The sequence below is a fragment of the Periophthalmus magnuspinnatus genome, chromosome 13 (assembly GCF_009829125.3).
Source record: "Periophthalmus magnuspinnatus isolate fPerMag1 chromosome 13, fPerMag1.2.pri, whole genome shotgun sequence".
NCBI classification, from domain to species: Eukaryota; Metazoa; Chordata; class Actinopteri; order Gobiiformes; family Gobiidae; genus Periophthalmus; species Periophthalmus magnuspinnatus.
Window position 1 is genome coordinate 32,303,488 of NC_047138.1, and position 20,818 is coordinate 32,324,305.

General features: G+C 49.0%; 2 protein-coding genes across 2 annotated transcripts; one reads left to right on the forward strand and one right to left on the reverse strand.

Moving 5' to 3' along the window:
• Window positions 1-2,076: 2,076 nt before the first annotated feature.
• Window positions 2,077-11,377, reverse strand: LOC117380694 (nucleotidyltransferase MB21D2). Its single transcript, XM_033977524.2, has 3 exons — window positions 11,190-11,377; window positions 9,854-9,981; window positions 2,077-3,544 (listed from the first exon to the last, which is right to left on the reverse strand). Exons 1-3 carry the CDS (start codon window positions 11,327-11,329, stop codon window positions 2,262-2,264), a joined length of 1,551 nt encoding a protein of 516 aa, XP_033833415.1. The 5' UTR covers window positions 11,330-11,377; the 3' UTR covers window positions 2,077-2,261.
• Window positions 11,378-11,906: 529 nt separating this feature from the next.
• On the forward strand, window positions 11,907-20,547 carry parlb (presenilin associated, rhomboid-like b). The gene is made up of 10 exons (XM_033977525.2): window positions 11,907-12,038; window positions 14,040-14,292; window positions 14,771-14,911; window positions 15,232-15,280; window positions 15,481-15,576; window positions 15,911-16,060; window positions 16,433-16,503; window positions 17,022-17,123; window positions 17,393-17,490; window positions 19,812-20,547. Exons 1-10 carry the CDS (start codon window positions 11,974-11,976, stop codon window positions 19,930-19,932), a joined length of 1,146 nt encoding a protein of 381 aa, XP_033833416.1. The 5' UTR covers window positions 11,907-11,973; the 3' UTR covers window positions 19,933-20,547.
• The last annotated feature ends 271 nt before the right edge of the window (window positions 20,548-20,818 follow it).

Sequence of the window (20,818 nt, forward strand, 5' to 3'; positions counted from 1 at the left end):
TGAATGCAGAAGGTCAGAGGAGTAACTCTGGACCAAACTGTTTAAATCAACTCATCGTTTTTTTTTATGTTTTTAAGACGTAAAAATTAGGTCAGAGTCTGGAATGAAGCAAAGTATTTTTGTCAGATCTAAAAAACTCGACTGTCAAACCCGACGTCTTTGGTCTGAAGTTGGATTTCTGTTTTTCTACAGTTTTTAAAGGCATCGAGCAGTAACACAGGGCACACAGTGAGAGCAGAAAATACAAAAATAAACTGTGCACACGAACACAACACGCATAAAACGCACAAACGCACCTCTGTGGCAAGAAAAGGGTTAAAAAGGACAAGGCCAAAGTGCGGCTCAGAGCCAGACTCAGAGCCAGACTCAGAGCCAGACTCAGAGCAGAACACGACGGCTCATTTTACATCAGACATGAGTTTAAACATGTGACATCAGCCCAGTCACATGTTTATGTACAACACGACTGAAAAGAGCTCTGCAGAACAGCTGCACCTGAGACAGAGGAGGGCCTCAGGACGAGGTCCTCAGGACGAGGTCCTCAGGACGAGGTCCTCAGGACGAGGTCCTCAGGACGAGGTCCTCAGGCAGGAGGTCCTCAGGCAGGAGGTCCTCAGGCAGGACGAGGTCCTCAGGGGGAGGCCCTCAGGACGAGGTCCTCAGGCAGGACGAGGTCCTCAGGCAGGACGAGGTCCTCAGGCAGGACGAGGTCCTCAGGCAGGACGAGGTCCTCAGGCAGGACGAGGTCCTCTACTTTTGTCCTGAGGGTTGTGGAGCCTCTGAGCCTCCAGTTTGAGACTTTGTTATTGCTCCAGGACTAAACCAGGACTAAACCAGGACTAAACCAGGACTAAACCAGGACTAAACCAGGACTAAACCAGGACTAAACCAGGACTGTTTCATGTGGGTAGGTCCAGTGATTACAGAAACATTTAGCATAAACCAGGTCACACATCTGTGTGTGACACACAGAGACCTCCGCCTGAGGGCCCTGAGGGCCTCGCCCTGAGGGCCTCGCCCTGAGGGCCCTGAGGGCCTCGCCCGTCTCAGGTAAAACTAGAGCCGTTCTGCAGAGTGATGATGTCACGGCGACGCAGCCAATAGAAATGTGTTTCTGGGCAGAGTCTGGCGCCTGATTGGAGGGTAAAGGCTTCTGTGGGCGGGTCTTAGAGAGAGAACAGAGACTTTAGCTCACAGAAAGTGTGTCAGATGCCCTCCCTGTGTGTCAGATGCCCTCCCTGTGTGTCGGATGCCCTCCCTGTGTGTCGGATGTGAATGAGACCACACTTTTGACAGTATTTTGATACTATTTGTGTGTACTTTTGACAGTATTTTTGTGTGTACTTTTGACAGTATTTTGATAGTATTTGTGTGTATTTTTGATAGTATTTGTGTGTACTTTTGACAGTATTTCTGTGTGTACTTTTGACAGTATTTTGACAGTATTTCTGTGTGTATTTTGACAGTATTTGTGTGAGCTAAAGCCCGTCTCTGTCACAGACTGCAGTAAAGGCTTCTGTTTGAAGGATTCTGTGGTGAGGAAATAACTTGAGCTGAATCAGATGAACTCAGAGTCCAGATCTGAGACGTCTGTCGTTTAAATGAACATTTAATTCAGAATATTCTTATAAACTGAAACATGGACGTTTCTTTTGCCCATTTCCACATTAAAGGTCAAACACTGACCCCTGCCCCATGTCCTAACGTCCTCAAACACTGGAGCTGAGTTTTATTTCATTCACACATGTTTGAGTCACACTTTATTATTAGTCTGTTACACCTCCAAAGATCAAAATGCGACGTTCCACCTTGTGATGTCATCAAGTGGTGATACAGGAAGTGCTCCACTGTGTTTTTAAACTCAGCTCCTTTTACCTTTAGTTCAGTCGAGATAAGAGACATCTCCAGAGTTTAAATGATCCAGATGATTCTAGTGAAGGAGTTTAAAAACACAATGGAGCACTTCCTGTATCACATGATGACATCACAAGGTGGAACAGAGTGTTTTCAGTTATAAATCTGCAGGTTTGTGCGTTAAACCTGTGAGAAACAAAACACAACTCCAGGTGTGTGTGTGTGAAACATGAGTGTGATGATGTAATACTTAAGCTCCAGACTGAGCTCTGAGTTTCATGACTTCAGCTCGTGTGAGTTTTGTGGGACTCGGGGCTCGGGACTCGGGACTTGGGACTCGGGGCTCGGGACTCGGGACTCGGGACTCGGGACTCGGGGGCTTCAGAGGAAAGAGTTGAGTTTGAGTTTCAGAAGAACTTGTCGTCGATGCGAAAGTGCGGCCGCGTGACGTCGTCGGGGTTTATAAACACTGAGATTGACTTTCCCGGGTTTTCGGTCACGAGCTGCTGCAGCTTTTTGGCCAATCGGTCGTCGGGCTGAGAGTCGCCGCCGGCGTCCGACTGCGGCGACGGGAGGGAGGCGGAGCTGCCGCGCCACTGCAGTTCCAGCGTCAGCCTGTGGGCGGCCTTGGCGTGCTCGATGGCGGTGGCGTGCTCGATGGCGGTGCGCAGGTGCTCGGCGGGGTCGGAGCGCACGGAGCTGAGGCGGCGAGCGTGGAGCAGAGCGGCGTCGTCCGACAGGTGCTCGAACATGTTACACTGAGGGATGAAGTAATTCGGACACGTCTTGTTCACCAGGCAGTGCTGCAGGTCTTCGATCAGCCCCAAGAGGAAGTGGGCGGCGCAATCGTCCTGGCACAGGTAGGAGGCGGGCAGGCGGTCGCACGCCCACAGCATGGCGCTGCGCAGGTGGTACGGGCTGACGGCTTTAGGGCGGGACAGGAGTTTGATGATCAGAGCTTTGCAGGCCTGGTACGCCTGCATGAGCGACGGAGAGATGCACTTCTTCAGCTGCACCTCGCTGCGGGCGAACGACAGCCGCCACTCGTTCTCCTTGCGTCCTTTGTGCGAGCTCGCCGGGACCAGGTAGAACCCGCTGATCACCTCCTCCTCCGTGATCTTCCCGTCCCAGAAGTGGTTCTCCATGAGCCAGGACTGCGCCACGGCGGGCCAGCCTTTGAAGGACACCACGGGCACGATGTCGTAGAGCATACGGCTGCTGCCCACGCCCAGGATCACGGAGATCAGGGTCCCGCTGCGCTCCACCCGCTCCACCCTCGGGACGCCCCTCTGAGGCTTCTTCTGCACCTCCGACAGCACCGCCGCGATGGCGCCGTGGAACCAGTCCGACACCAGCGTCGGGGAGAAGAAGTAGTTTGTGGCGCCGCTCATGTGGTCGACGACGGTACAACAGTCCTTCCACTTGGAGATGGTTCCTTCGTCGAAGAGCCGCAGCGAGAGCCACGAGTGCCCGAGCGCCGAGTGCCGCATGTCCAGGGTCACGGGCTGGTTCCGGTCGTGCAGTTTGAGCGCGGGCACCAGGAGCGTGAAGTCCATGTCGTAGTCCGCGCCGCGGGCGTAAACGGTGAGGTCATCGAGGTCCAGGTCCACCACGCCCTCCCTCACTCCGCCCGACAGCAGCAGGTACTCGTTAGCCACGGGCAGCTTCTGGTCCAGCTTCTGCACCATCCCTGAAACACACGGAGGACACGGGTCAGACTCGGCAGAGCGGCGAGGGGGCGGGGCATTCAGGGGAAACGCCTCAACACTGATTGGAACGTTTAAAACAAATACTGGACTCTGATTGGTCGAAGCCTCACAGCAGCAGAACAAATCAAATCTAACTATAATTAAATCCACGTTTGTTTTGATTTGTTCAGCGGCGGCTCCGCCCACATCACACTGCTGCGCTGTGATTGGTCAGTGTCAAATGCTCCAGAGTCAGACCAGATTCTCTAAAATCCAGAGAATTCCCCTCGTTCCCAAAGTTGTAGGAAGTTTGCAGAGTGAATTTAGTCCATGGACTTTTATTTACTCCAATGTTTCACAGATTTGACTCTGACGTTTTTAAAAATAAAACATCACGAGCAGAAAACAGGACGAGTATAAATAAAAGCCACAAACTGCAGCCATTTAGAGTCCGTCCTCTGGGAGTTTATAAAGAGGCCAGCGGTCGTCATGGTGATGTCACGTGACGCCGCTGAGGAAGGCCTGATGCTTTAAAGAGCACTACGGAACTTTTCCAGTGGAGAGTCTGACTCATTCTGTCGTCTAAAGAGTGTCTCACTGTGGTATCAGAATCGGTATCGAGTATCAGATCGGCTCCTTAGTATCAACGAGTTTGAAACATGACAACACTAAGAGAAAAGTGACATAGTGCCACTTTAATGTTTAAGAAAAAGGACAGAGTGAAGCTTTACAGTGAAGAAACACTCCAGCCTCGTCCTGGTGTGTGTGAGGAGGCCCCGGTGTGTGTGTGTGTGTGTGTGAGGAGGCCCCGGTGTGTGTGTGTGTGTGTGTGAGGAGGCCCCGGTGTGTGTGTGTGTGAGTGAGGAGGCCCCGGTGTGTGTGTGTGTGTGAGGAGGCCCCGGTGTGTGTGTGTGTGAGTGAGGAGGCCCCGGTGGGTGTGTGTGTGTGTGTGTGTGAGGAGGCCCCAGTGTGTGTGTGTGTGTGAGTGAGGAGGCCGGGGTGTGTGTGTGTGTGAGTGAGGAGGCCCCGGTGTGTGTGAGGAGGCCCCAGAGTGTGTGTGTGTGTGTTGTGTTTTGTGTGTGTATTGTGTATGTGTTGTATATGTGTGTATGTGTTGTGTGTAGTGTGTGTGTATGTGTGTGTTGTGTGTGTATGTGTTGTGTGTGTGTTGTGTACGTGTGTGTGTTGTGTACGTGTGTGTGTTGTGTGTGTTGTGTATGTATGTGTGTGTTGTATATGTGTGTGTTGTGTGTGTTGTGTATGTATGTGTGTGTTGTGTATGTGTGTGTTGTGTGTGTGTGTGTTGTGTGTGTGTTGTGTATGTGTGTGTTGTATATGTGTGTGTTGTGTATGTATGTGTGTGTTGTGTATGTGTGTGTTGTGTGTGTGTTGTGTATGTGTGTGTTGTGTATGTGTGTGTTGTGTATGTGTGTGTTGTGTATGTGTGTGTTGTGTATGTATGTGTGTGTTGTGTATGTGTGTGTTGTGTGTGTTGTGTATGTGTGTGTTGTGTATGTGTTGTGTATGTGTGTGTTGTATATGTGTGTGTTGTGTGTGTTGTGTATGTGTGTGTTGTGTGTGTGTGTGTTGTGTATGTGTGTGTGTTGTGTATGTGTGTGTTGTGTAAGTGTGTGTTGTGTATGTGTGTGTTGTGTATGTGTGTGTTGTGTGTGTGTTGTGTAAGTGTGTGTTGTGTATGTGTGTGTTGTGTGTGTGTTGTGTATGTGTGTGTTGTGTAAGTGTGTGTTGTGTATGTGTGTGTTGTGTATGTGTGTGTTGTGTGTGTGTTGTGTATGTGTGTGTTGTGTAAGTGTGTGTTGTGTGTGTGTTGTGTATGTGTGTGTTGTGTATGTGTGTTGTGTATGTGTGTGTTGTGTGTGTTGTGTGTGTGTTGTGTATGTTGTGTGTGTGTTGTGTATGTGTGTGTTGTGTATGTGTGTGTTGTGTGTGTTGTGTGTGTGTTGTGTATGTGTGTGTTGTGTATGTGTGTGTGTGTGTTGTGTATGTGTGTGTTGTGTATGTGTGTGTTGTGTGTGTGTTGTGTATGTTGTGTATGTGTGTGTTGTGTATGTGTGTGTTGTGTGTGTGTTGTGTGTGTTGTGTGTGTGTTGTGTATGTGTGTGTTGTGTGTGTGTTGTGTATGTGTTGTGTGTGTGTTGTGTATGTGTGTGTTGTGTGTGTGTTGTGTATGTTGTGTATGTGTGTGTTGTGTATGTGTGTGTTGTGTGTGTTGTGTATGTGTGTGTTGTGTATGTGTGTGTTGTGTGTGTGTTGTGTGTGTTGTGTGTGTGTTGTGTATGTGTGTGTTGTGTATGTGTGTGTTGTGTGTGTGTTGTGTATGTTGTGTATGTGTGTGTTGTGTATGTGTGTGTTGTGTGTGTGTTGTGTATGTTGTGTATGTGTGTGTTGTGTATGTGTGTGTTGTGTGTGTGTTGTGTGTGTTGTGTGTGTGTTGTGTATGTGTGTGTTGTGTGTGTGTTGTGTATGTGTTGTGTATGTGTGTGTTGTGTGTGTGTTGTGTATGTGTGTGTTGTGTGTGTGTTGTGTATGTGTGTGTTGTGTGTGTCAATACTGATCCATCTCACTGTTAATTTATTCTGCTCCAGAACTGAAGATCAGATAAGACAGAGTCAAAGCAACAACACAAAGATACACACACTAAACACACACTACACACACTAAACACACACCACACACACTACACACACACCACACACACACACCACACACACAGCACACACACAGCACACACACAGCACACTACACACACACCCGAGGCGGCGTCAGGCTGAGACATTTGGGCTTTAAAATTTTGGTTAACATCTGACACACGGGGAGGGCATCTGACACACACAGGGAGGGCATCTGACACACACGGGGAGGGCATCTGACACACACAGGGAGGGCATCTGACACACACAGGGAGGGCATCTGACACACACAGGGAGGGCATCTGACACACACGGGGAGGGCGTCTGTTCAGTTGATTTGACTGTGATGAATCTTTGATGATTTTGATTCGTCTGAATCCTGACGTCAGATACACAAGAAAAACATGACCTCATGTTCTTAATAATTCATCTGTGTCTAAACCAGGACTAAACCAGGACTAAACCAGGACTGAACCAGGACTAAACCAGGACTAAACCAGGACTAAACCAGGTCTAAACCAGGTCTAAACCAGGTCTAAACCAGGACTAAACCAGGACTAAACCAGGTCTAAACCAGGTCTAAACCAGGTCTAAACCAGGACTAAACCAGGTCTAAACCAGGTCTAAACCAGGTCTAAACCAGGTCTAAACCAGGACTAAACCAGGACTAAACCAGGTCTAAACCAGGTCTAAACCAGGACTAAACCAGGTCTAAACCAGGTCTAAACCAGGTCTAAACCAGGACTAAACCAGGACTAAACCAGGACTAAACCAGGTCTAAACCAGGTCTAAACCAGGTCTAAACCAGGACTAAACCAGGACTAAACCAGGACTAAACCAGGACTAAACCAGATCTAAACCAGGACTAAACCGCCTGTAGTCCGGGTCAAATGCTGAGCACATTATGATTAAATAAAAGTGAACCGGGGCTTGATGCACCTGAATGTTTCAATCTGGGATTATCTCAGGGATTAAACCACAGGCAGCACCAGGCCTTAAAGCCACAATGTGGAACATTCTGTGGTGAGACTCTATGGAAAGAGACAAAAACAGACATTGGAACACTGGACTATTACAGTGGGGTAAAAAGTATTTATTTATCCACCAACTGTTCAAGTTCTTCACTTAAAAAGACGAGACGCCTGTAATTTTCATCAGTTTCACTTCAACTATGAAACAGAAAGAAACGAGGGAATCACACTGGAGGATTTATAATGGATTAATTGGTAAATTCCTCAGTAAAATAAATATTTGTCACCTACAAATAAAAAAAGATCTGTGTCTCAGACCTGTCCCTTCTTCTTTCAGAGGCTCCTCTGTCCTCCACTCGTTCCCTGTATTAATGGCCCCTGTTTGAACTCGTCCTCAGTATAAAAGACACATGTCCACAACCTCAAACAGTCAGACTCAAACTCCACTATGGACAAGACCAAAGAGCAAAGGAACCACAAACAAAACTGTAGACACCAGGCCCCGAACACTCAATCTGCAACAGGTAAGAGCTGGAGTCAACAAATCAACTGTGGAGCAAGTATTACAAAATGGAACAAGACCAAGACCTGGGGCTCCACCAAGATCTGACCCCGTGGGGTCAAAATGACACAAGAACAAAGAGCAAAAACCCCAGAACCACACGACCGAGTGAATGACCTGCAGAGAACTGGGACCAAAGTAACAAAGGGACCATCAGTAACACACTACACCACCAGGGACTCAAATCCTGCAGTGCCAGACGTGTCTCCTGATTAAGACGGGACATGTCCAGGCCCGTCTGAAGTTTGACAGAAGCATTTGGATGATCCAGAAGAGGATTGGGACAATGTCACATAGTCAGATCAAACCAAATTATAGAACTTTATAGTAAAAACTCAACTTGTCGTGTTTGAGAAAGAATGCAGAGTTTCATCCAAAGAACATCAGACCTACTGTGAATCATGGGGGTGGAAACATCATGCTCTGGGGCTGTTTTTCTGCAAATGGACCAGGACGACTGATCCGTGTAAAGGAAAGAATGAACAGGGCCAAGTATCATGAGATTTTGAGTGAAAACCTCCTTCCATCAGTGAGGACACTGAAGATGAAACGTGTCTGGGTCTTTCAGCGTGACAATGATCCAAACACATCGCCCGGGCAACGAAGGAGAGGAGTAAGAAGCATTTCAAGGTCCTGGAGTGGCCCAGTCTCCAGATCTCAACCCCACAGAAAATCTTTGGAGGGAGTTGAAAGTCCATGTTGTCCCAAAACATCACTGCTCTAGAGGAGATCTGCAGGAGGAACGGACCAAACTACAGCAACAGAGAAAACCTCTGGAGACAGAAAACGACCTGTCACTGCAACAAAGAGAATGTAACAAAGTCTGAGATGAACTTCTGTTATTGACCAAATACTTATTTTACAACATCATTTGGAAATAAATTATGTTAAAATCCTGGATTCTTTCTGTCTCATAGTTGAAGTGAAACTGATGAAAATTACAGGCGTCTCGTCTTTTTAAGTGAAGAACTTGAACAGTTGGTGGATAAATATTTTTAGTCTCACTGTAGATAAAAAACATTTCCATGGAAACAAGCAGAAGGTGGCGCTGGAGGACAAATGTATTAAAGAGGAGGTATTTACTCCTGAGGTATTAACTGTAACATATTTAGGTCGCTATGTTTGCTTTTATTGTTTCACTTTCATTTCTGAGTCTCGCACATCACACCAGGTTTGTCACGTCATAGTGCACAGTTTGTATCATGTTTTTGTTTATTTATGGCAGTGGTTCTGAACCTGAGGGTTCGGTCGAGCCCTAGGGTTCGGCGAGTCGGTCTCAGGGTTCGGCGAGTCGGTCTCGGGGGTTTGGCGAGTCGGTCTCGGGGGTTCGGCGAGTCGGTCTCGGGGGTTCGGCGAGTGGGTCTCGGGGGCGGAGGTCGAGACACGCCCCTGACTCATATGATTAGCGACTGAGCGTCTCCAGACGTTGGCCCAATTCAACAAATGCACCTTTGATGTGTCTATTGAAGAACCCGCCCAACTTAAATGAGGCGTTTGAACGACATAAAAACATAAAACGACATAAAAACGAAGAAAAGGAACAGACGTTGCTGTGTAAATGAGAGGGGCCAAAGTGAAGCCGTGTCCTGACCCGGTCAGACGTCACACTGCAGTAAAGATTATTATTATTTTAGTCTGATGGACATGAGGTGATGGGTGTGTGATAAAATGTATGTATGTAAAATGTATGTTGAAATACATAAGGTTAAAAATTAAAATAATTTCAGTGTGGAATTAAAAAGGTCATGTCTGTGTGAAAATGTGTGTAATTTGTTGTTGTTCACACATTGTGTTGGTTTTATTCTTTGAACACACTGATGTTAATGCTCAGTTCATTTTGTGCAACAGAAAAACAAACGTGTGTCTTGAATAATATATATCATTTTTTTTCAATAAACAAACATGGAGCATGGGTGGTGTAGGCCTGTGGGCGGAGCATGGGTGATGTAGGCCTGTGGGCGGAGCATGGGTGACGTAGGCCTGTGGGCGGAGCATGGGTGATGTAGGCCTGTGGGCGGAGCCTCGTACAGGCTTGTACTGCTGACTGTAAGGAGGGTTTGAATAGAACTCCAGACAGATCTCTAGATTACCAGACCAGGACCGGACCGGACCGGACCAGGGACTCACCGAGCATAGAGAAGATGAAGTCCTTGGCCGTGTGGATCTCCAGCGCTCGCTGGTCGTCGTATTCTCTCTGCTCGTGTTTACTCAGCTCCACAATGAGACGACTCAGCTCCTCCATCCGAGCCCCAGACCTGAGACACACCAGAACTGAACCAGGACTGGACCAGGACTGGACCAGGACTGGACCAGGACTGGACCAGGACTGGACCAGGACTGGACCAGGACTGGACCAGGACTGAACCAGGACTGGACCAGGACTGGACCAGGACTGGACCAGGACTGAACCAGGACTGGACCAGGACTGGACCAGGACTGAACCAGGACCGGACCAGGACTGAACCAGGACCAAACCAGGTCTAAACCAGGACCAAACCAGGACTAAACCTGGACCAAACCAGGACTAAACCTGGACCAAACCAGGACTAAACCAGGACTAAACCTGGACCAAACCAGGACTAAACCTGGACCAAACCAGGACTAAACCTGGACCAAACCAGGACTAAACCAGGACTAAACCTGGACCAAACCAGGACCAAACCAGGACTAAACCAGGACTAAACCAGGACTAAACCAGGACTAAACCAGGTCTAAACCAGGACCAAACCAGGACCAAACCTGGACCAAACCAGGACTAAACCTGGACCAAACCAGGACTAAACCTGGACCAAACCAGGACCAAACCTGGACCAAACCAGGACCAAACCTGGACCAAACCAGGACTAAACCTGGACCAAACCAGGACCAAACCTGGACCAAACCAGGACTAAACCTGGACCAAACCAGGTCTAAACCAGGACCAAACCAGGACCAAACCTGGACCAAACCAGGACCAAACCTGGACCAAACCAGGACTAAACCAGGACTAAACCTGGACCAAACCAGGACCAAACCAGGACTAAACCAGGACTAAACCAGGACTAAACCAGGACTAAACCAGGTCTAAACCAGGACTAAACCTGGACGAAACCAGGACCAAACCAGGACCAAACCAGGACTAAACCAGGACTAAACCAGGACTAAACCTGGACCAAACCAGGACTAAACCTGGACCAAACCAGGACTAAACCTGGACCAAACCAGGACCAAACCAGGACTAAACCAGGACTAAACCTGGACCAAACCAGGACCAAACCAGGACTAAACCAGTACTAAACCAGGACCAAACCAGGACCAAACCAGGACTAAACCTGGACCAAACCAGGACTAAACCAGGTCTAAACCTGGACCAAACCAGGTCTAAACCTGGACCAAACCAGGTCTAAACCTGGACCAAACCTGGACTAAACCAGGTCTAAACCGGGTCTAAACCGGGTCTAAACCGGGTCTATTCGGCTCTGACCTGAAGTCGAGCTCGGGGCCCAGTCCGGTCCCGTGTCCGGCCTCCAGGCCTCTCCCCGCGGCCAGGGTCGGGCTGCTCCCCGCGCTGCCTCCGCCTCCTCCTCCGCCTCCTCCGGGGCGAGTCACACCGGGCGCCGCCATCCTGAGCCCCGTCTGTCCGAGCACAAACACTGGGTCCGAACCGAGCAGAACCGAGCAGAACCGAGCACCGACCAGAGCCCGAGCCGAACACAACAACAGCAGCCCCGGAGGATGCGAGCACCATCCGGAGAGCGCCCTTTCACAATAAAACACTCCGGACAGCGCCCTTTCACAATAAAACACTCCGGACAGCGCCCTTTCACAATAAAACACTCCGGACGGCGCCCTTTCACAATAAAACACTCCGGACGGCGCCCTTTCACAATAAAACACTCCGGAGATGTGCTCTTTCACAATAAAACAGTAACTAAAGTCACTAAGGTCACTAAAGTCACATCTTACATGTAGGTCACTAAAGTCACATCCTTGGGCTGTAGGTGGCGCGCTCTCCTCAGGTGCAGTGTCTCTCAGTGGGCTGTAGGTGGCGCTCTCTCCTCAGGTGCAGTGTCTCTCAGTGGGCTGTAGGTGGCGCTCTCTCCTCAGGTGCAGTGTCTCTCAGTGGGCTGTAGGTGGCGCTCTCTCCTCAGGTGCAGTGTCTCTCAGTGGGCTGTAGGTGGCGCTCTCTCCTCCTTGGTGTGTGACCCGGCAGTGGACCGGTGTGACCCGAGCCCAGAGCGCACAGCAGCGGCTCACGGGGCTGTGGTATGGCGTGGACGGCCCGCTGCGGGGCTCTGCTCCGGCTCACGGGACCGGAGGGCTTCAGCGGGAGGTGAGTGAACCGCTGCCCGGCTCAGAGACCTAATCTCCGGCTGAGCGCTCCACCGAGAGCCGCTGTTAGCTTTAGCAACGTTAGCTCCGGGGTTAGCTTCTGTTAGCACACACGGCTAAAGTTTTGTTTTTGAAGATGACAGTTGAGGAAATGAGCTGAAATGACCCCGCGCTAACGTTTATTTGAAAAGAGTCAAATATGAGTCCCACAAAAACATCAGCACGATTAAATATAAGACAGAATTTATCTCTCAAAGTAGATAAATAAAGTTAAATATAGTTATAAATAAAGTTTTAACGGTTCTGTAAGACGCAGCCCCTGTCCCATGTCCTAACGTCCTCAAACACTGGAGTTGTGTTTTGTTTCATTCACACATGTTTGAGTCACACTTTATTATTAGTCTGTAACATCTACAAAGCTCAAAATGCTCTGTTCCACCTTGTGATGTCATCAGGTGGTAGTTTTTAAGTGAACAGCTCCTTTTACCTTTAGTTCAGTCGAGATTGGACATTCCAGATCGTCTGAAATGATCCAAATGATTCTATAAATGAAGGTGTGTGGAGTTTAAAAACACAGTGGAGCACTTCCTGTATCACCACATGATGACATCACAAGGTGGAACAGAGTGTTTTCAGTTTGAGAGGGTTTGTGTGTTAAACATGTGTGAATGAAATCAGACTTTAATGAGATTTCTTCACTGTCAAAGTCCAAATATTCACCAGGTAATAAAAAATCTGAAACTTTTCACTCCAAATACCTCCTAAGACTAAACCAGGACTAAACCGGGACTGAACCAGGACTATTCCAGGTCTATTCCAGGGCTAAACCAGGACTATTCCAGGTTTATTCCAGGTCTATTCCAGGGCTAAACCAGGACTATTCCAGGTTTATTCCAGGTCTATTCCAGGGCTAAACCAGGACTATTCCAGGTTTATTCCAGGTCTATTCCAGGGCTAAACCAGGACTACTCCAGGTTTATTCCAGGTCTATTCCAGGGCTAAACCAGGACTATTCCAGGTTTATTCCAGGTCTATTCCAGGGCTAAACCAGGACTATTCCAGGTTTATTCCAGGGCTAAACCAGGACTATTCCAGGTCTAAACCAGGACTATTCCAGGTTTATTCCAGGTCTATTCCAGGGCTAAACCAGGACTATTCCAGGTCTATTCCAGGGCTAAACCAGGACTATTCCAGGTTTATTCCAGGGCTAAACCAGGACTATTCCAGGTCTATTCCAGGGCTAAACCAGGACTATTCCAGGTCTATTCCAGGGCTAAACCAGGTTTATTCCAGGTTTATTCCAGGTCTATTCCAGGGCTAAACCAGGACTATTCCAGGTCTATTCCAGGGCTAAACCAGGACTATTCCAGGTTTATTCCAGGTCTATTCCAGGGCTAAACCAGGACTATTCCAGGTCTATTCCAGGGCTAAACCAGGACTATTCCAGGTTTATTCCAGGGCTAAACCAGGACTATTCCAGGTCTATTCCAGGGCTAAACCAGGACTATTCCAGGTTTATTCCAGGTCTATTCCAGGACTATTCCAGACCTTAAACGAGTCGGGCTGTATCTCCCTGAATCTGTTTTGGTTGTTTCAGAATCAGAGGATTTATTTACATATAAATGCAGAGTACTTTTACTACATGGTACTTTTACTTGATAGTACTTTTTGCGCAGGTGTAGTGTTGTGAGGACAGTTAAGGTCAGATAAATGCTAGCTAGCTTGTGACTCACTGACAAAGTGTTAGCTAATGCTAATGCTAATGCTAGCTTGTGAGTGTGGTGTTATTTGAGGGACTTGTGTATCAGCTCACATCACCTGTTGTAGTTCAGATAAGTCAGTTCTTTATGGTCAGATTGTGTTAAATTAAACTCAGATTAAAGTCTAACAGAGTCAGACAGAGCAGTGCCTCCAGTTAGCATCACACCTCAGAGAATGTGGACGACGTCAGCTGCAAATCAATAAACTGTTGTGTGTTGTCGTCCCTCTGTGTGTCCACCAGATGGCGCCTAAACATTCAGCAGAGATGTGAGTTTAAAAAAGCAGCGCGAAAACCAGAGGGACGAAAAGGAGAAGAAGAACTGGCCCCCAGCAGTCCCCCCTCCTCCGCCCGGGACCCCCCAGCACCCAGGGACCCCCCAGCACCCAGGGACCCCCCAGCACCCCTGGAGGCCAGAGCCCGGGACCCCCCACGGAGAGAGGGACCCTACAGGGACTTTGGACGACTGGTCAAACCAATGTTCTTCACTGTGGGGGTAGGACTAAAGAAGGACTAAACCAGGACTAAAACAGGACTAAAGAAGGACTAAACCAGGACTAAAACAGGACTAAAGAAGGACTAAACCAGGTCTAAACCAGGACTAAACCAGGTTTAAACCAGGACTAAAGAAGGACTAAAGAAGGACTAAACCAGGTCTAAACCAGGACTAAACCAGGTCTAAACCAGGACTAAACCAGGACTAAACCAGGTCTAAACCAGGTCTAAACCAGGTCTAAACCAGGTCTAAACCAGGACTAAACCAGGACTAAACCAGGACTAAACCAGGACTAAACCAGGACTAAACCAGGACTAAAGAAGGACTAAACCAGGTCTAAACCAGGTCTAAACCAGGTCTAAACCAGGTCTAAACCAGGACTAAACCAGGACTAAACCAGGACTAAACCAGGACTAAAGAAGGTCTAAACCAGGTCTAATCCAGGTCTAGACCAGGACTCAGTCTGACTCCCTGTCAGTTCACAGGTTGTGCGTTCGGCGGGGCGGCCGTGTGGCAGTACGAGAGCCTGAAGTCCAGAGTCCAGAGTTACTTTGACCAGGTCCAGGCCGACTGGTTAGAAAAGCTGCGGCCGAAGAAAAGAGGAGACCTGCGCAAAGACGTGAGCTTCACTTTCACCTGAGGCTCCGCCTTCACATCGGTCTGTTGTGTAATCACCATGGCAACCGGGCTTAAACCCGCTGACAAACAGGAAGTGAACGCTCACATTCTTTTACAATAGTTTACACCAGGTTCAGATTTAAAACGTCTTTGTTCTGATGGACTCCGCCCCCGCAGCCAGGTGTGTGTCACCACACACACCTGTGATCAGAGCAGTGCTGTGTGATGTCACATAGTACTGGGGACTGCAAATGAGCCTGCACATTTCATGCATTTATATATTATATCTATTTGTGTTGTGATTGGCTGTTTCTGTTTCAGGTGAACCAATGGTGGCACAGTTTGAGCGAGGGCCAGCGCACGGTCACAGGTTCAGTCTGTTTACTTCTGTTTTCTGTCATTTAGTAAACAAAGAACTAAATTTAGCAGAATATGAATATGGGAATATTTACCGGGACTAAACCGGAACTGAACCGGGACTAAACCAGGACTAAACCAGGTCTGAACTGGGACTAAACCAGGACTAAACCAGGACTAAACCAGGACTAAACCAGGTGTGTTTGTTCGTAGGGATCATTGCTCTGAACGTTGTGGTTTTCTGCTGTTGGAGAATCCCGTCTCTACAGAGGACCATGATCCGATACTTCACAGCTGACCCCGCCTCCAGTGAGTCACATGACTTTAGAGCGGGAGGGCATCTGACTTTAAAGGGGCGCCTCCAGTGAGTCACATGACTTTAGAGCGGGAGGGCATCTGTGATACTCCAGCCCTAGTCCTGATGTGTATGAGCCTGGAGTCAGCATCATGCTCCTCCTCTCCCTCTCCTCCTCCTCCTCCTCTCCTCCTCCTCCTCTCCCTCTCCTCCTCTCATCTCTCTCTTTTTCAGGGACCCTGTGCTCTCCGCTCCTCCTCTAATCCCCCCCTCTCTCTCTCTCTCTTTCAGAGACCCTGTGCTCTCCGCTCCTCCTCTAATCCCCCCCTCTCTCTCTCTCTCTTTCAGAGACCCTGTGCTCTCCGCTCCTCCTCTCCTCCTTCTCTCATTACTCCCTGTTCCATCTTGTTGCTAACATGTACGTGCTGTGGAGTTTCTCCAGCAGTGCGGTCTCCATGTTGGGCAGGGAGCAGTTCGTGGCCGTGTACCTGTCTGCAGGTGAGACGCCATCTTTGTGCTGTATAAGACACATTAAAGCAGGTTAAAGCCCCACTGTGGGACATTTGTCACATTAGAACAGGGTTAAAGCCCCACTGTGGAACATTTGTCACATTAGAACAGGGTTAAAGCCCCACTGTGGGACATTTGTCACATTAGAACAGGGTTAAAGCCCCACTGTGGAACATTTGTCACATTAGAACAGGGTTAAAGCCCCACTGTGGAACATTTGTCACATTAGAACAGGGTTAAAGTACAGAAACTTTAAATGACTCAAGTTAATTTAACATTTTAACATCCTCTCTCTTTCCTCTTCCCTCTCTCTCTTCTCATCTCTTCCCCCCACCCTCCCGCCCTGTCTTTCTCTCGCAGGTGTGATCTCTTCTTTCTTCAGTTACGTCGCTAAAACTGCCACTGGACGCTTCGGCCCGTCTCTCGGCGCAGTGAGTCTCTTTGTTTTTACCAATTAAACTCCTCATCCCTCCATCCTCGGTGTGTTTTTACTGTTTAAACTCCTCATCCCTCCATCCTCGGTGTGTTTTTACTGTTTAAATACTCGGATACATGAGATACTTAAACACTTTGGACTGAAGTGTTTTTTTGTTCAAACTCTTTGTGTAAAGTTAAAGACAAAGTCAAATCTGTCACTGGACAAATCGTAGGAGTGAAGACGTTTCTGTCCTTCAGCTCTGGTCAGATTCTCCTGGACACTGCCTTATGTCTGTGTGAAGGAGGTGCAAATGAAACAAAAGCTGTTTCAGTTTCAGTGTGGTTAGCGCCTCCTTCAGACAGATATAAGTCAGTGTCCAGCAGGAATCTGACCAGAGCTGAAGGAGAGAAACGTCTTCACTCCTACGATTTGTCCAGTGACAGATTTGACATTAAACTCTCTAACCCTGACTAATGTCTCCTCCTCTCTCCTCCTCTCCTCCTCTCCTCCTCCTCTCCTCCTCCTCTTCAGTCTGGAGCGATCATGACGATCTTGGCGGCCGTTTGTACAAAGATGCCTGAGTCTAAACTGGCGGTGATCTTCCTCCCGATGTTCACCTTCACCGCGGGAAATGTACGGCACGCCATCCAGAGTGATGTCATTCATGTACACGCAGACGATAATCTCTGCTCCTCCTCTCTCCTCCTCCTCCTCTCCTCCTCCTCCTCTCCTCTCTCCTCCTCCTCTCTCCTCCTCTCTCCTCTCTCCCCCTCTCTCCCCCTCTCTCCTCTCTCCTCCTCTTCTCCTCTTTTCCTCCTCTCTCCTCCTCTCTCCTCCTCTCTCCTCCTCTCTCCTCCTCTCTCCTCCTCTCTCCTCCTCTCTCCTCCTCTTCTCCTCCTCAGGCGCTGAAGTCTCTTGTGGCTCTGGATTCGCTCGGTCTGATTCTCGGCTGGAGGTTTTTTGATCATGCGGCTCATTTAGGAGGAGCTCTGTTTGGAATGTGAGAGAAACAGGACTAAACCAGGACTAGACCGGGACTAAACCAGGACTAGACCGGGACTAAACCAGGACTAGACCAGGACTAGACCAGGACTAGACCAGGACTAGACCAGGACTAGACCAGGACTAGACCAGGACTAAACCAGGACTAGACCAGGACTAGACCAGGACTAGACCAGGACTAAACCAGGACTAAACCAGGACTAGACCAGGACTAGACCAGGACTAGACCAGGACTAAACCAGGACTAGACCAGGACTGAACCAGGACTAGACCAGGACTAGACCAGGACTAGACCAGGACTAGACCAGGACGAGACCAGGACTAAACCAGGACTAGACCAGGACTAGACCAGGACTAGACCAGGACTAAACCAGGACTAGACCAGGACTGAACCAGGACTAGACCAGGACTAAACCAGGACTAGACCAGGACTAGACCAGGACTAGACCAGGACTAGACCAGGACTAAACCAGGACTAGACCAGGACTAGACCAGGACTAGACCAGGACTAGACCAGGACGAGACCAGGACTAAACCAGGACTAGACCAGGACTAGACCAGGACTAGACCAGGACTAGACCAGGACTAAACCAGGACTAGACCAGGACTAGACCAGGACTAAACCAGGACTAGACCAGGACTAGACCAGGACTAAACCAGGACTAGACCAGGACTAGACCAGGACTAGACCAGGACTAGACCAGGACTAAACCAGGACTAGACCAGGACTAAACCAGGACTAGACCAGGACTAAACCAGAACTAAACCAGGACTGAACCAGGACTAGACCAGGACTAAACCAGGACTAGACCAGGACTAAACCAGGACTAGACCAGGACTAAACCAGGACTAGACCAGGACTAAACCAGGACTAAACCAGGACTAGACCAGGACTAAACCAGGACTAGACCAGGACTAAACCAGGACTAAACCAGGACTGAACCAGGACTAGACCAGGACTAAACCAGGACTAGACCAGGACTAAACCAGGACTAAACCAGGACTAGACCAGGACTGAACCAGGACTAGACCAGGACTGAACCAGGACTAGACCAGGACTAGACCAGGACTAGACCAGGACGAGACCAGGACTAGACCAGGACTAGACCAGGACTAAACCAGGACTAGACCAGGACTAGACCAGGACTAAACCAGGACTAGACCAGGACTGAACCAGGACTAGACCAGGACTAGACCAGGACGAGACCAGGACTAGACCAGGACTAGACCAGGACTAAACCAGGACTAGACCAGGACTAAACCAGGACTAGACCAGGACTGAACCAGGACTAGACCAGGACTAAACCAGGACTAGACCAGGACTAGACCAGGACTAGACCAGGACTAGACCAGGACTAGACCAGGACGAGACCAGGACTAAACCAGGACTAGACCAGGACTAGACCAGGACTAAACCAGGACTAGACCAGGACTAGACCAGGACTAAACCAGGACTAGACCAGGACTAGACCAGGACTAAACCAGGACTAGACCAGGACTAGACCAGGACTAGACCAGGACTAGACCAGGACTAAACCAGGACTAGACCAGGACTAGACCAGGACTAAACCAGAACTAAACCAGGACTGAACCAGGACTAGACCAGGACTAAACCAGGACTAGACCAGGACTAAACCAGGACTAGACCAGGACTGAACCAGGACTAGACCAGGACTAAACCAGGACTAGACCAGGACTAAACCAGGACTAGACCAGGACTAGACCAGGACTAGACCAGGACTAAACCAGGACTAGACCAGGACTAAACCGGGACTAGACCGGGACTAGACCGGGACTAGACCGGGACTAAACCGGGACTAAACCGGGACTAAACCAGGACTAGACCAGGACTAAACCAGGACTAGACCAGGACTAAACCAGGACTAGACCAGGACTAGACCGGGACTAGACCGGGACTAAACCGGGACTAAACCGGGACTAAACCGGGACTAGACCGGGACTAGACCGGGACTAGACCGGGACTAGACCGGGACTAGACCGGGACTAGACCGGGACTAAACCGGGACTAAACAAGGACTAAACCGGGACTAAACCGGGACTAAACCGGGACTAAACCGGGACTAGACCGGGACTAGACCGGGACTAAACCGGGACTAAACCAGGACTAAACAAGGACTAAACCGGGACTAAACCGGGACTAAACCGGGACTAAACCGGGACTAAACCGGGACTAAACCGGGTCTAAACCGGGACTAAACCGGGACTAAACCGGGACTAAACCGGGACTAAACCGGGACTAGACCGGGACTAGACCGGGACTAAACCGGGACTAAACCAGGTCCTCTGTTTCTTTTACAGTTGGTATGTTTTATTTGGACATGAGTTGATCTGGAAGAAACGTGAACCTTTTGTCAAAATCTGGCACGATTTCCGAACGGGAGGAGGAAGAGGAGGAGGGACGAGAGGAGGAGCAGTGTGAAGAGGAGGAGTGACGAGAGGAGGAGCAGTGTGAAGAGGAGGAGGGACGAGAGGAGGAGCAGTGTGAAGAGGAGGAGGGACGAGAGGAGGAGCAGTGTGAAGAGGAGGAGGGACGAGAGGAGGAGCAGTGTGAAGAGGAGGAGGGACGAGAGGAGGAGCAGTGTGAAGAGGAGGTGATGCACAGATCCTGTTGCTAGGCGCCTGCTCTGTTGTGGGAAGGGGCGTTACCTTGGACAGCCTCGCTCCTGATTGGCTCTGTGGTTGCTATGATACTGGTGGTAGACTTGTTGGTATTGGACTGGTCTCCTGATGATCCTCTACACCTGCTCCTCAGGAGCCTCCCGTGGAGCGGACGCCGCGGTGACGTCACACTCGTCTTTATGGATGTCGTCTGCAGATCTCCGTCTCTGTCATGTTGAAATTAGGCTTAAATTCAGCTAAAACTTTTATAATTAAAGGGTTGTATTTATTTTGCTGTTCATTTCCTGTAACGACGTTTATAATTTAGTTTCCAAAGACTCATTTTTCATATTTGTCTCTTTAAAACACTGTTTTTGTGTCTGATTTCTATTGTAATTCTATGATTTTTCTTTAAATAAAAGATGTAAACTTGGGGAAATATGAGCCTTTTCTGCAGTGACAGATTGTGACCACCAGGTGGCGCTGTTTGTCATGTCAGTTTCACTCAGGACCATTTAAGTGAGGCGTGTGGTCAAAACGTGTAGATCTGGACATTTTTAAGTGTCCAGATCGATCCAAAGTGTCGTCCACCTGTTTTTACATCTGTCGAGTCAAACCTGGAGCAGAAAGAGTCGAGTTTGGACTAAATCTGAAGATTGTGAGTCGTTTAAATGTGACTCATAAAACGGCTCATTTAGAAAGAGCCA